The sequence below is a fragment of the Saccopteryx bilineata genome, chromosome 7, assembly GCF_036850765.1.
Source record: "Saccopteryx bilineata isolate mSacBil1 chromosome 7, mSacBil1_pri_phased_curated, whole genome shotgun sequence".
NCBI lineage: Eukaryota > Metazoa > Chordata > Mammalia > Chiroptera > Emballonuridae > Saccopteryx > Saccopteryx bilineata.
Genome location: NC_089496.1, coordinates 46,803,410 through 46,819,025, shown reverse-complemented (window position 1 = coordinate 46,819,025; position 15,616 = coordinate 46,803,410). Strand labels below are relative to the sequence as shown.

Here is a 15,616-nt window from a genome sequence, read left to right as displayed (position 1 = left end):
CAATTCTTTGTATACTTTCGGCAGTCCAGAGTCGTATGTGATGGTAACATTTTAAAACATTAAAGAAAAAACAACTGAGTCTTCAGAGAAGTTCTGGTGGTGGGTAGGGTTGCACACCAATGTGAAGGTACTTCATGCCACTGAACAAACAGTACATTGAAATGGTTCAAGTGGTATATTTTATGGTATCAATATTTTATGACAATAAAAGGAAGAGTCTCAAGTTCCCAGTTAAAAAGAAGTCGTTATTCAAAGTGCGAATCCCCTGCCCCACCCGAAGCTTTGGTACATAAAGAGGGAAGTGGCATGAGGTGACCACGAAAGAGTTTGCTGTGTCACAACAGGCCTTCTAGGAATGTCACCCAGGAGTGCGTCCTGAAGGCAGCGGGAAGCCACATAAGGATTGTAAGCAGAGCGGTGACATAACCACACTGGTATTCTAGAAAGCCCCCCGGTGGCGGGCATGTGGGAAACACTGCATAGGGTGGGCAGTCCTCAGGGTCCATGGCAGTGACTCCTCCCCTTTGGATTCTGTCCCTCCTCAGGAGCAGGGGCGCCAGCTGAGGAAGACCATGCTGGACCTGGAGAAGCAAGGCCTGGAAGCCATGGAAGAAATCCTGACTGGCTCCGACCCCCTTGACCCCGCCGAGGTGGGGGACCTTTTCTATGACTGTGTGGACACGGAGATTAAGTTCTTTAAGTGAAGTAGGCACCCCCCTTGCCCTTTCTTATTTAAAATTTCCCACCTTACTAAATTACCAGCAAAACAAACCGCTCTCCTGTTTGAGTAAAATGAGAAAGTTCTGCTGTGGCCGCCTTTTCTGAAGCCAGATCAAACTGTAAACCTGTGTGTGTTCTGCCTCGAACCTCAAAAACACCCCCCTCCACCGGGGGTCCCATTCCTCTGCAGTGTGACACGTACCCCATGCGCCTGTTGTTCAACTGTTTGACTGATTGTGGATTTTAAGCTGCCATCACTGTATTTTGGTGACGAAGGACACATTAGCCTTTTCAGGGGAAGACGGGAGCCCAACAAGCTTTGGAAGGCGGGCTTCGCGGTGCTGGATTTGTGGGAAAGCGAAATCTTTTGAAGTCTCACTCTTTCTCTCAGTAACAATTTCTTTCAGCTTGACAAAAGGCCTTTCTTTGTCTGGCACAGGGTCTAGTGTGTGCCCTCGTGGGAGAAGTTCCCAGCCTCCCTTAACATGAGAGCGTGTCTGTAGTGCTGAAGGCCTCCAGGGGTGTCTTCCGAGGGACACAGCCAATGGGAAGGACTAAAGGGGGTCCTGTCCAGCCCTGGCTCCATCCTGATTCCCGTGCCCCGGGCTTGTGTGCCGTGGACCCACAGACCGCTCCCACGTGCGGGAGAGCTGGTCACCTGTTAGCTGGCGCCTGCCCACATTACAGATTCAGAGGCAGCCACGCTGTGACTTCCCTGAGTCACCGCCTGGATCTCCCCAGAGGCACTAGGTTCACCCTGCTCTGTAGCACACCCGCCACATGGGTATAGCCTCTTGTAGACATGATTCCGGGCCTGGTTACCGCCATCTGGTTTAGGATGAATTAAATAGCTCCGTGGCATAGATACCCCCCCCACACACACACATACACAAAGCTGTGAAGCTCTCAGTTAATGAGGGAAGGAAAAGGGGAAACTTTGGGCTGTTGTGATTCTAGTTCAAGTAGCTGGAGTCTGAACAGCCACAACATTATCTCAGCAGAGACTTTAATTAAACAGATTTGTTTCCAACGTCGTGTTCGCATGAAGGATTTGACTTACCACCCGAGCACAGAAAAGCGTGCGAGGGAGAGACCAGATGGACTCAGCACTGGGGACACAGAGAGCAGGAAGGTGACAGATGGATGTAGAAGCATCTCACTCCAGGGTAACAGTCCAGCCCCCACCCTCCTGCCCAATCTGTTATATCCCACAAAGCTGTGTAGGAAGCACCTGGCTATTCTGGGTCCTTCCCCGTGCCCCTCCCCCCACCTCGGTGCCTGTCCCGGCAGCTGCGGTGGGCAGGTGGTGGTGGGGGCGCTCACCTCCAGCTGTTGAAGTCTTCAACCACTCTTGGAATGGGAAGGAGCAGAGGTCATTAATGGGAAAGTATGGTGATATACCAGCTAGTGGGAGCACAGCCCCCTGCTTCCTCCCAGTGGCTCCTTCTAGAAGCAGTGTATTGTAGAGCTGAGGGTCACAGGTCTTATCTGAACACGTCGTCTTTTTTCCTGCCAACTCTCCTTTAAGAGTGCAGGCAGGAGAGCACCCTGAGCTGCTCGGCCAGTGGTTTTGTAAATTCTGTTCAGTAAAATTACGACCAAGGGGTGAGGTCCGGGAGACGGAGCTGACAGGGTCGGCCGCCGCCGTTCCTGGTGGGTTTGCAGCTGCTGAGCCTTTGGCCAGGTTCGGCGTTCCCTGTAGATTAACTCCGGGTCTCCTCCACTGTGGAGCTGACATTCTGAGAGTGTCTGTGTACGGCTGCTAAGGGGGGAAGGGAGGGGTTCCGCAATGACGTGGGTACCTTGTCCCCTTGTAAGCCCACTCGCAAGAGTGGTTATTTATGTAAAACAAGACGATGCAGAAAGCCACTCTAAAATGTCAGAACAAGGTCTCACCCCACCTATGGTAGAGACATTCCATCAGACCTGACACTTCGGTGATACCCAACCTGAGTCGGGGGTTGACCACAAGGAGTCCTCGTGAGAATAAATGACACAGAGGCCTGCTTTCATTACTATGGGCCAGACAGAGGTCACGGGTAACCCAGCCAGCCTGATGCCATTACTCAGCCATTGTGCAGTTGGAAACACAGCGGCTGCTTCTCTGATAAGGGGGCATTGGCCTCAGTCCCGCACTTCAGGGAAGGGCCACCCCTAATTGCTAGTTGTCTGGGCTAACGCGAACATCACAATTGTGATGCCCCTGTGTGACCACTAGAGGGCGCGACAGCCCTCGGTGGCTGGCAGAAGTTGAACAGGGCCTCTTCCATCCGGCAGAGAGAGGTGGTCTGTATACAATCGAACCCCATAATAGCAGTGGACAGATTCTTTGTACATTGGGGGTGCATGGGGGAAAGATAAGAGCAAAGAGTCTGCTGATGCGGCTGCACTCTCTTCTAGTGACTCTTCTCTGGGGAACGTTTGTTTTTAAGTGCTCCGAACAGATTCTGCTTTTGAAAAACGTTTATTACCACATGGATAATTTCTTGACCTGACATGTCTGTGATACCCAGTGTGATTCGGGCTCTGACCAAAAGGGGTTGCTTTTCTAAAGGCAATATGGAGAAGATGAATATTCAAGATAAATGATGAAAATCATGTTTAAAGGTGTGTAAGTAGCTTCCTAAAATACCATTTGTGTATCCATTAAGACTTGGGGAGCACTGTGCATGTTTTGTGCAGAGAGGAGACATGGCTATGAGGACAGAATCTCTCCCTCACTCCCCCACCCTGTAACCAGGCATAAGCTAGTTCGTCTTGTCCAGTAGAAGGATTTACCGTAAGGGGAGGGGGCGGGGCAAAGGCTCCAGGAAACGTAAATTAACAAAGCAGAAAAGTATCAATAGTACTCTTCATTCTTGGAGCTGGTTTGGAACTTTAGCTAGAGTAAGGATCTACTTGAAACGATGGTGATTCCTTTAGGGCCCAATAACATAAGACACAGTCTTAACAATTAGCCAGTCTTTCTTACAAGCCGTCTAACAGAGTAGGGGGTATGCCTGTCAGATACTAGTAGTGAGGTTCCTTCATTATTGGGTGAATTAATTAGGTATAAAAAATAATGATCAACCAGGTAAACTACTTTGCTCCCTAACCGATGTCACCCCACAGCGGTACAGGTGTGACACAGCCAGCGGCTGGCCCAGCAGGGAAGCCAGGTGGCCTGATAGGTCTGTTAGGAAACCACTAACTGCAGTCTTGCCTGAGGAGCAGACAGGTCATTTGCGGGGAAGGTCTTCAGCTGAGCTCTCAGCTTTAGGAAGGAGGCCCATGAAGGAAGGGGGAGGGGAACCCATCTGGCCATTCCCATAGGAAGGGAGAGGAGGAGCGGCTGGTTACGGGCACACGCTGTCCCAGATCTACACTGGGCTTCCCTGCAGCCGTGGCTGTGCATTCCACAGGGCACCAGGGCCCCGCCCCCCTCCTGTGGTTTGTGTCAAACGCGCTCTATCTGTTGGTTTCAAACATCTCGAAAGGTCACATGCAGATTTTTCGTGGGAATGAAAATGGACAGGTCTGCAATCGTGTTGTGAGAACGTAAGTGTGTGAGCTGGCAAATGCTATTGGCAGGGAATAATAAAAAGAAAAATCTTTGCTTCCTGCAGCGGGAACTGACTGTGTAGTCTTAACAGCCTTTTGTACGAGTATCTACCAACCAGATAACGTCCCCATCCAGTGCTTGCCCTTGGAATTGTCTCTAAACATGTCAAGCATACAATAAAGACAATGCTGAAAGTAATGCCAGGTGGCCTCTTCTCTATCTTGTGTTTCATGAATAAATGTGGGCATCAGTCACAACATGGAAAATGTGTGCAAGGGGAGATATATTTCTCTGACTTGAATCTTCAGAAAACCCAGTCAGGTCTGTAGTTTCCTCCGTTTATCCATTCTGTGGATAAATCCACTCTTTAAAAATAAACACAAAACCACAATAAGATACCACCTCATACTCATCAGAATGCTACTATAAAAAAACAGAAAATGTCAAGTACGTGTGTGTGTGTACCCAAATTCCCCCTTTTTATAAGGACACCAGTCATATTGGGTTAGGGGGGTCCACTCGACTTCTGCATGATCTCATCATAACTAATCACATCTACAGTGACACAATTTCCAACTAAGGTTACATTCTGAGGTACTGAGAGGGTTAGGACTACAACATAAGCGTTTTTTTGGAAGACACACTCAACCCACAACAGAATAGATTCATGAGGAAAGCCAGAGCCTGTGGGGGCTGGAAGTTGCCCTCATGAATTAAATTCCTCCATCCACCCTGCAGGCTCCACTGCGCCCCCCTTAACTCTCCAAGTGAGGCCACTCCAGTTCTCCACTGCAGTGGCCTTGAAGTTCATCATCCACTTTGTCAATTACCCTGGCCTCTTGCTTTTCTTCTCTGCTCAGACTGGCTCCTTTGGTCATTACCGAGCTTATCTGTCCCTTCACTTAATAAGAGAGCGGATAGAACAAGTCAGGTCCTGAACTAATTTGGATGCAAAGTGCGTAGCAGCTAACTTGGAAATTGGTTTCTAGGTGAGATTTGTTTCGAGGACATCTATGAATTTTAATGACAGTGCTCTCCTGGCTCTCCCAACAGCAGAGCTGGTCTGGGCAGCTCAGCAAACATCTAGACAGACCGCCTAGGTGGGCTGCAGCCAGTAGGAGCTCTGTGACTGAGCCTGTAATCAGCAAGCTGGGTGTCCCCCAGAAGGCGGGTGTGCCCATTCCTGGGCCTGTTGTGACCCGAGGGTTAATGGCTTGACCGGCTGTGAGGTGACTGAATCTACCTCCACCACAATGTGCTCAGGTACATACCTAGGTCTCCATTTTACAGGTGAGGAAACCGAGGCACAGACTAGCTAAGTAATTGACGTCTGTAAACTTGTAAGAGGCAAAACAGTGTTTCAGATTATGTTCGCCCCCGAGCCAGCGTACCTGTGGGCAGACCACCTCCCCCTTGCACCACGTGTCAGAGCGCACCTGAAAATACTGAAATGGAGACTCGGCTGAGTCTCCTCTATACTGCTCACCCAGGAGGTTTTTTCGGGGGTGTGCTAAGTTGGGGCGTGCTGAGTGTACTTCTGTTTTAACACAAGTCAGAGGAATTTAAAACTGATAACTCTTCACCCATATTATGCTAATAAAACACTAGAGTATTCTTTTTTTTTTAAATGCATTTGAGGAACTTTTTTTCTTGGTTGGCTTTTCAAAAATACTTGTTAGTTAGCTTATGGGCACCAGGAAAACATCTGGACAAAACTATGACCTTGTGGTTTAATCAGAAATGTCAGCTCAAGAACGGGAAGGCTCGCATTCTCACACAGAATGCCACGGCGAGTGTTGCTGGGTCCTGTGTGAGGACGGGTTTTGCTCTGTCATTCTTCAAAGCCTTCCTCATCCTGCCGCTCGCAGTACCGGTGGCCACCGGTAGGTTTCAACAAGGAAAAGGGCCAGAAGCACTTCCGCTTATTAAAGTTTATTAGGTACAGAGAAATGGGTCTGCAGAGGGAACATCAATAAATATAAAATACACGAGAAACACTGGGGGGCACAGGCGGCAGTCCTGTCGGCAAGAATGTGCGAGGAGGGGGTGGGGGTGCTGCGACTCGGTGTCTGAGTTCCTGGTCACGGGCTCAACCTTTGTCCTGCGGCTTCCAAGGTCTCGAATTCAGTGATCGGTCTGGAGGAGAGGTGCGATGCCAGTTGCCTGAGATTTCTCCCTAATTGTGGTTTTTGGTTACTGCTCACTCCTTCCCTCTGTCCTTGAACCGGCTTATTTTTCATTTCTGCCCCAGCGGTGCCAGCCCAGCCGTGAAGGTACGAACATCCATCAGGGCAGGCCGGCCGCTGCAAGTAGAACGGCCTTTGTCTCCATTCTAATGAAATCCTTTGTAATTATTGTGTACATCTGGGAGGGAGGTGGCGTGGACACCGTTATAATAAAGAAATTCTGACCTTTCAGAAAACTTCCAGAACCTATGAAACAAATTAGCTATGCTCAGAGCTGGTGACCTGGAAAAACTTCTTTTCCATTGATTTTCGCTGTTAGGATGTGGCTTGATTTATTCCCCCAGGAGGAAACTTGACCTTGCTCACTTGCTTCTCTCTGCAAGGAGGAAGCCCAACACCACCACAGGGTAGCACCCTAGTCTACACTCCAGACCCCTGCGGTGTAAGCGGCCACAGGGTTGCCCAGAGCCCCCTAGCCGGCTGCCTTTTCTGGATGGCTCGTTCTGGGCATGATATCCTCACGGGGTGAGCACAGGAGGGGCTGGTTCCAAAGCAAACGTTCCACTGCTCTTCCAGCCTCTCTCTCCCGATTTCCTTTACCCTGCAGCTATTTTGATAACGGACCAGGGATTGGTCTGTTTCCTTCTGTTTTATCTCCTTCCTCTGACACAGCCTTTCTCTCCAAGGCTGGGGAGCATTTGGGGTCAGGCAGCAAGCAAAAACACATTTCCACTGCCTCACCCGTCCTGACCGGCTCCGTATCCAGGGGTGGCTGAACTTGGACACTGTGCCCCCTATAGGGAGCTGCTCCCCTCACCAAAGGGAACAGGGGCTCTCAGAGCACTTAGATTCTTTAGCTCGGAAGGGAGCTGGGTTTTGCCTGCTGGGTGGTTCCAGGTTTGCCAAGACTGGGGGTGGGGCACCCGGCAGATATTTCATAATGTTTTGATCAACACTTTTCTTGCCATAAAATTCCTGCTCTCGAAGGAGAAAGGAAAGATCTCTCAGATGGAATTAGTAACTTACTCTAATAATGAATTATGTAGGGTTCTTACTTGTAGGGAAAATACCAAAATCTCATAAAATTTACCCTACCTCACCTTGGCTGCTGGGATGGGGCTGGGAACTTGGAGGGGACAGGAGGGAAGTCTCGGGGACTTGGGCACTGTAAACAGAGCATTGGCTACTTGTAGGATCATTCAGTTACAAAACGGGTCAAGCCCACTCCTGCCTCGATTTTGTGTTATATTTATATTAGGCAGAAAAAAAAAAAAAAAAAGAAATCCCTGTACTGCAAAATAGAAGCGAGACGTGGTGTCTCGTTCTCTGGAGGCTGTGTGGCGTTGTCTGGGTGTGGGGACACACTGGGTCTCTCTGAGCTGCGTCATTTATAAGGCATTATTTGGTTTGATCCTGCAGTTTGTGTGCTGAGAATATAAAATCATGCCGATAAGAAAACCACTGTGGGTGCTGCGACTTTGGGGCGACTTGCAAACCGAGGAATCTTCTAAAAAACGGTTCCGAATCTAAGAAGGGCCAGCTTGCACGCATATTTACAGTCATGGCATGGACACGAAGGGGGTGTGGTCAGGGCTCTAGCAGTACTGACAGACGAATGTCCAGATGCATTTAAAAAAATGGAGAAACGAAGAGTGTGGTTTTTTTTTAAAAAATAAAAGTTGACTACGATACTGATTTAAAGCCTGTGCAAACCACGTATTTACAATAAATAAACGCTCCATTCAGAGCCCGTATGTCAACTGAATCACAACTCGAGGAAGGCGAGGTCAGAGGCGTTCTCCCGGGGACGCTCGTCCTGCTCGTCCTGCGACAGTGAACCCCGGGTGCTCACCGGACACTGGCTTCCCCGCTCTTCTCACCGGAGTGTCTTTAGAGATAACTGTGGAAACAGGACAACATGAGCAGGTGGGGTTAGGAGACCCGCGGCACACAGATGAGCTCCGCCCCTGGGCTGGGCACTGGAGCCCCCCACGCACAGCCGCCAGGGCTGGCGGTCCCCTCACGGCAAGGAGCTGATTTCTACCCAGGGGGTCGCAGGTGGACAAGGGATGAAATGAGACATGTGGTTCACGCCCTGTGAGGACCTAATGCCGCCATAGAAACATTGACACGACCAAGCACCAGCGACTCACTTGACAGGGAGCTCAGAGAAAAGCAGAGGACTTGCTGGACAGCCCAAGACAGGGCAATGGAAAAGGGAGAAAGCGCCCCCGGCCTTCGGATTTCCAGCCCAGGGCTCCCTCCTGAGCACCATCCCTGGGGCCCTGGGGCCATAAAAGAACACCCTCCGGAGCTCAGTGACCTCTCTGGGCAACTGCTTTCTTGTCTTCCTGAAGTGAAGTTGGATTAAGGTGGTGTCCAGCTGGACAGAAGGAAGATCACAACTACGGGGTGACCGAGGCAGACTTTACAGTCCGTCCTTGACTGGACATTTATGGGCTCGGTGACCGAGGCGTGGGTCTGCCGTGAGCCGGGGTCCAGACACTGTACGACGTCTGATCACGCCTGGCACGTGTGACGGTGAGGGCGACTTCTGTCCTGGCGGTTCTAACGTGCCAGGAAAAGCAGTGAGGCATTGTGGGAGGAGCACTGGACCAGGAGTCAGCCGTCTGGGCCTGTGAACCCCTTGGAGCCCGGCTTCCTCGTTTGAAGAAACAGCCTGAGAGGCAGGCAGCTCTTCAACTCACGTCACAGGGTTAATGAAAAGGTCAAGTGAGATCACACAGGCAAGTTGTCTGAAAAATGTATGGGGCAGGCACTGTTATTTCGATGATGACTATGTTTTTCTGGTCACAGGAGTAATGCCTTCATTGTAGGAAATTCAGGAACTGCAGAAAGGCGCTACGAAGAAACTAGAACTCAGCCCCTCATTTCCCAGAGCAAATGCCTGGGACCGGTTTTATCTTCTCTTCTCCTGCTCGTGTACCTCTCCCTTAGCTGCGAGGATGTGCCCTGTGGTCACCTGAGAATGGTTACTGCAGTTTCTCAGATTAGCTGCGGTTGTAAAAGGGGGTGGTGCCGTCCTCCCTCAAGGCACACAGCCCAGCCTCCAGGAACCTGGTCCCTGCCTTCTCACGGGACTTTCCGTGAGGTCCCACACGGCTGCAGAAGGGCCCTGCGGGTCACCTTCTGTCACAGAGAACTCCAAACCAGTAGGAGGTCAGGGGAGAGAACCCAGTGGGTGTTTTCAAAAAACAAAGGGCCTTTACATATGAGGCCCTATCATGTGCAGGGAGAGACGACATCTCTGCCCGCCCCAGTTAAGAAACACTCTGTCCATGTGTCCTCGGTGAGAAGCGGGCATTTCCTGTCTCATCACAAAGGCTGATTCCCCTCCCAGCTGTCCATGTGTCCACGTGTCCTGGGTGAGAAGCGGTCATTTCCTGTCTCATCACAAAGGCCGATTCCCCTCCCAGCTGTCTTCTGGCCGCCAGGGCTTGAACTGGCCAAAAATAAATTATAATGCTGATGTCCGTATGGGATTAAATTTAAGATTTCCAATTTGGGAACATCAAATGATATCAAACCATAGTAACAGAATCCTCTCCCTTCGGTTAAAGAAAAACAATTTCTCTAAAACGATATTAAACGCATTGTCGAGGGTCTTCTTGTTCGATCATCGTGTCTAATGTAACTACTTAACCATCCTCAAGACATGGTACAGTTATTTAATCCTTTCCGGTATTTTTTCCAGCTGTTTTTATGTTATGCACATTCTTGCTTTAAACAGAAATTTCAAATAAAAATGCTCAATGAAAAAAAAAAGTTTTAAAAACATATAATGTTGATGGGGGTGGGGAACCCAACGGTAAGAAGCCCTGTTTCTACAGATGAGAGGGAACACTAAATTATGTTCCATAAACATTAGAGAGTTGTTCTCTAGAGCTTCTCAAGCCAACATAAGGAGGGAAGAATGGATGGGGAGTGGGGGGTGGATGATTGCAGAATGATTCCCCAGGGGTTCTGGTCGCCAAACTTGCTTCCCTATATGGTGATGATTCCAGGGACACCCCACCCCTTACACTCTTTAGATTCAACATTCTGAGGGTGCCATTCCCCCTGGAAACAAAGGGACCCCCGGTGGCTTTCCCTGAGGCTGCAGAGTCTGGGGCACACGTGAAGCCGGCAGGAGAAAGCGCACCCTCCACCGTCTCTGAGGGACCCGGGGGACCTGTTACCTGAGAATTTCTGCCTTTGATGTCATCGGAGCTCTGCCCAGCAGCCTCGGCGTGGAGCCAGGGACCAGGTGTACGGCCTGAAAGACACAGGAGCAATCTCACCATCTGCTGGCCCAGGGACCAGCTGTGCAGGTCCCGGGGACTCGGGCTGCAGCGGCGCTGAGGGCCACCGCAGAGGGACCCAGAGTAACATGAGCCCATCAACTTAAAATCTCCAGGCCGCTGGCCCAACGCTGTGTGTTTCCACCTCCGCTTTGATGTCTCAGGCTGTGACTACAGAGGCGTCCTGTTCAATATCAATATGCTGGGGGCGGGGGGGGGGGGGCGGGGAACAAGTCATTAAGGCCTGTCATCTCAATGCATGTGAGACCTTCTTCACTCAGAACAAACTGCCGTCTCCTGTCCCCGAAACGCGCCACACACTGTGCTAGACGGGGTTTAAATAGACGGCAAACGATCAGTCCGTGCTGACCGATCAGGCTCTGCTCCATCAGGATCCACCTCGTCCTCTGAACCACATCATGTTTAAATATCATACAAGTTATATCCAAATACAGTCTCGTAATCGAGAAGTCGGAGTACCAGGAGAGCATAACAAGAAAAAGAACGCCAACCTGAAGTGACTTCTCTGCCTGCCCCTCCCCCATCCCAATTTTCTATCCCAGAGTCACCGCTGCTAGAAGTGTGGTGCGTATGTCTGTCTCTCCCCTCTGGCACGTATGTGTATGCACACGCGTGCATATGCAATACATGGTTTGGTTGGCACCGCCAAGTTTGAAATCCACATCCCAGGCGATCCTGTGAGAACTTGTCCCGGGAGTCAGGTGTTCCGAACGGTGGCCTTGGTGACTCTTCCTCTGCTGCATTTTTTTTTTTTTTTTTTTTTTTTTTTTAGTACAAGCCTTTTCTGTCCTGCTTCTGTTCTAGACAAGGAGTTAAACCACCATGTCCCATAGCCGTCCGAACAACTCGGGCTGCTGTGCTCCTTACAAAGCAACGAGAGAAGCAGAAATATTCATCACGGGACTTATAATAGTGAAAGATTGGTAACAACCTGTGTTGTTACCAAGAGTGGTAGACGCATAGTACCAGAAAGTGGGAAGGTGGCCGCCTGGGGGAGGGGATGGGAGGGGAGGGTGGAGAGTTGTGGTTGAGTGGGGACAGTTTCAGCTTTGCAAAATGAAAGGGAGACTGTGCACGTTGACGTGAGTGTCCTTAACACTAGTGGTCCCCAACCCCCGGGCTGTGGACCAGTACCGGTCCGTGGGCCATTTGGTACCGGTCCGCAGAGAAAGAATAAATAACTTACATTATTTCCATTTTATTTATATTTAAGTCTGAACGATGTTTTATTTTTAAAAAATGACCAGATTCCCTCTGTTACATCCGTCGAAGACTCACTCTTGAAGCTTGTCTCGTAAGTTCGACAATTCTATTTAAAAACACCACAGTTTTTACGCCGGTCCCATAATTTTATTTTATGCATTTATCCGTCCCACCCTAAAGGCGTGAAAATATTTTCTGACATTAAACCGGTCCGTGCCCCCCAAAAAAGGTTGGGGACCACTGCTTAACACGACTGAACAGTAGGTCCACTTAGAAAGGTTTGGATGGCAAATTTCATGTTATGTATTTTTGAACCACAATTAGATGGGCATTTTTGTTTTGTTTTTAAAGATGCATCAGGGCGTCTGTGTGCGGTGTGTCTGTCAGAAGGAGAGGGAAGCAAGGAGGAGGCAAGGAGCCAGAGCTGTCACAGAAGAGGGTGCACACTCGATCTGGCAGAACCGACCTTGTCTCCCAGACCACGAAGAACTCCGATCTGGGGAAACAGCTCAAGGGGAGCAGGAGGAAGACTGTACGGAAAAACATAATCTGGCAGGCATGACCCATATCAGACTCGCACTAATATAATTAATAAGGTTCGACCCTGCGGCTCACAGGGACGGCAGGGACATGCTAATTTAATTGCGCAAGAAGGCTATGTAAGCATTTTCTGTCTGCCAATTACAAATGCCACTCCTGGTCTGCAGGATGTCAGTTCATTTAGTAGGTCTTCTCTTCCTCCGCCTCCTCCTTCTCCCGATTGTTTTTTTGGTCTGGGCACTGATTTGAAAATTTCTTTGCGATGACAGGAACACAGCACAGACTGCCAAGTGCCATCTCCTGGTGAGCTGTGTGGGCTGTTCCTCGTATTCTCAGGGATGAGACTGGTCACCATGGGCTCAAAACGCAGAAATTTTACATTAGAATTTCCTGAGACTCAAGGTTGGAGGACCCCATAGCCCCTCACTGAGAGGGGCTGTATAACAGAAGGAGATTTTTAAGGATCTGCTTTTCTGGAATGCTTTAGGGCAGACGTCAGCAAAACAGGGCCAGCAGACCCAAGCCTGCCGGCCCCTGTGCTTGTAAATCAAGTCTTATTGGAAGACAGCTGAGCTCCTTCATGTACATATTGCCCGATCATTTACATACTGCCTGTGGCTGCTTTCCCGGGAGGCGGCAGAACTGAGGAGAAGTGGCAGAGACCACAAGGCCTGCAGAGCCTCGGATATGTCACCTCTGACCCTTTAGAGAAAACGTTTGACCCCTCTGGTTTAACGTAGGGGTCAGCGATGGAAAAGCCTCCAGAGGCCAGGTGGTCACGCTGGTGTGGTGCAGTCTGGGTGTAACAGAGCCCTGGGGGTTGTGGCAGGAAGGTGGACAGGTGCAAATCAGCAGGAGCCTGAACCCTGGAGCAGGGACCTCACCAGGGTCCCCGTGAAGGAGACTCAGGGAGCTCCTGGTCTCGGGCTAGGCCTGAACACTGATGATTTGATCATTTTTCACCCTGGTCCCATCACAGGGGTGTGGGACTGGGCTGTGAGTAGGGAGCACATCCGACCCTCTCCCGACGTTGTTGACCCTGTCCCGTCTTACCAGCTTCTGCCCCGTCGGGTTGGCTCAGGACCAGACAACGACTGGCCCGTGGTTTAACTAACAGGCAGCATCACTGTGCGGTCAACACCCCGCCCTGCTTTGCTACCCCTGTTCCTAAAGCACTTGCCTCCCCGGCTTCCGGCCTGAGGGGCAGGCCGGCCTGCCTCTCCCGCTTCCAGTTTTGGAATGCAGCCGAGTGAAGGCTCTCGAGAAGCCCGGCCGCACCAGGAGGACGCAGCTGGCACTGGCCTGAGACTTGCAGCCTTAGCTGGACATTGGAATCACCTGGAAGCTTTCACATTCCCAATGCCTCGGTCCTACCCGGGCATTTTAATTTAGTTTGTCCAGGTGCAACCTGGCCTTCGGGATTCTGCAGTTAACTTGGTCATTCCGATGTGTAGCTGAGGACACTGTTTCACCGTCTGCCCAGAGTTCTGAATGGGGGGTTTTCAGGTTCTTTCCTGGCTATTAACGCGAAGTTCCTGCAGCCTGTTTTCCTTGGGCTGTTCAGCTCCTGAGTCAAAAGCCCCAGAGAGAAAAAGGGTCAAGGGGTACATTCACCCGAATCTGACGCTAAACAATGAACTCTGATATTGTGTAACAGCCTCTCAAATGGCTCCTTGAGGAACGAGGACAAATGAATGTTCTGAGACTTTCAGAAGTACGAATAGCCCTGTCCTGCTGTTCGGTGCAGGGGAGGCAGGACAGACAGTGTGCAGCATCAGTGCACACCGAGCACCGGATTCTGGACTCAGGGAAAACCGGGAGCCCCGTCGGGGTGCTACTTACTTCTGGGGATCTTGCTGGGGTAGATCTTCTGGCATGGCTTATATTCGTCCGGCGGAGGAAAGTCTTCCACAGAATGGAACGTGAATTTAGACTCAAAGTCATCTGCACACGTGGGAAATGGCAAAGTTACTCAGGTTACGGTGATGACCCAAGTTTTTGTAGTTTCCAGAAGCACGCGGCTTCGCCTGCTCTGTGCAGGTTTCAGTGGCAAGGCTATTCCCCTCAAGACATCCCCTCCACGTCTCAATTTTTACTGGTTAGCTGGGACAAGGACAATCAGGAAGACTCTCCCCATCAGCCACCCCCACTTATGTCAACCAACGTCTTAAGAAAGCTTCTAAAGGGAATGGAAGTGCCACAGGGCTATCCAGGGTCCAGAGACAGAGGCGACAACAGGGACAGTAAAGTCCCCCCGGCCTGAAGCCCCAACTCAGCTGCTGGGAGGGTTTTGGTGGGGGGTGGGCGAGTGGGCCAAACAAGAGTCCTCAGCCTGGATGATGACACGGAGCATGGCCTGTGTGCAGTTGGGGACCTGGGCTCCCCAAAGCAGACAGGTTCTGTCCCGAGCTCTTGACGGCAAGAGGAGAGGGGCTTGTGGCCCTTACATGGGTTGAGTCCCTGCTTTGTGACCTGGGCTTTGTGTCTGTCTGACAGTAGCTCAACCCACAGTGCCATCCAAAGATTTCTGGTCACATCTGACCCCATGTGACTTTCCTTCCGATCTCCATATTTTTGCCCTAATTGTCCCCCTGCCTGCTGGGCCTTCCACCCATCTGTTGATCTTGTCCAAACCACTCTATTCTTTCAGTCTTATGCACGGATTTCTCCGCGGAGATAGACACACAGTTTAAATGTTGGTTTTCTTCCCTCTCTCTAAACTCAGGCAGAAGGTTCAGAGTGGGTTCTGGAACCGTCCAGAAAGCCTCAAGGGAAACCTGATACTGAACACAACCTGTGGGCTGTTCTGTGATACAGTGGGCGCCCTGTTCTTGCAAAGTCTGCACCCTGGGCTGGCGAGCTCCTTCCGGGGGGCGGGCGAGGGAACCACTTCCCCACGGTGGCCTGAGGGCAGGTGAGCGGCCTCTTACCGATGAGGTGCAGGCTCCCGTTCCGCAGCTGACCTCCGGGCTGCTGTGTCGGGGTCCAGCCTGGGGCCTGTTGGCTTCTGCTCGAAAGCTCTGTGGTGGGTGACCTCGCCGGGGGTGCCGGGGGTGGGTTTAGCTTCCCCCCACTGGTCCCTGACAGAGAAGACGAGGGCAGGT

At 50.8% G+C, this 15,616-nt stretch overlaps 2 protein-coding genes across 5 annotated transcripts in view; one reads left to right on the top strand and one right to left on the bottom strand.

Annotated features, from left to right (window-relative positions):
* SCRN1 (secernin 1) overlaps window positions 1-4,459 on the top strand; it is a 54,541-nt gene extending 50,082 nt beyond the window's left edge. For all 3 annotated transcript variants that reach the window (XM_066239144.1, XM_066239146.1, XM_066239145.1), the window contains exon 8: window positions 546-4,459. In XM_066239144.1, the coding sequence (XP_066095241.1) occupies window positions 546-704 (159 nt within the window). In that variant the 3' untranslated portion in view covers window positions 705-4,459. The remainder of the gene's footprint in view (window positions 1-545) is intronic.
* Window positions 4,460-6,177: 1,718 nt separating this feature from the next.
* Window positions 6,178-15,616, bottom strand: part of WIPF3 (WAS/WASL interacting protein family member 3) — a 76,786-nt gene continuing 67,347 nt past the window's right edge. For both annotated transcript variants that reach the window (XM_066239605.1, XM_066239606.1), the window contains exons 6-9: window positions 15,443-15,592; window positions 14,355-14,456; window positions 10,647-10,723; window positions 6,178-8,347 (exon numbers count right to left, since the gene is read on the bottom strand). In XM_066239605.1, the coding sequence (XP_066095702.1) occupies window positions 8,324-8,347; window positions 10,647-10,723; window positions 14,355-14,456; window positions 15,443-15,592 (353 nt within the window). In that variant the 3' untranslated portion in view covers window positions 6,178-8,323. The remainder of the gene's footprint in view (window positions 8,348-10,646; window positions 10,724-14,354; window positions 14,457-15,442; window positions 15,593-15,616) is intronic.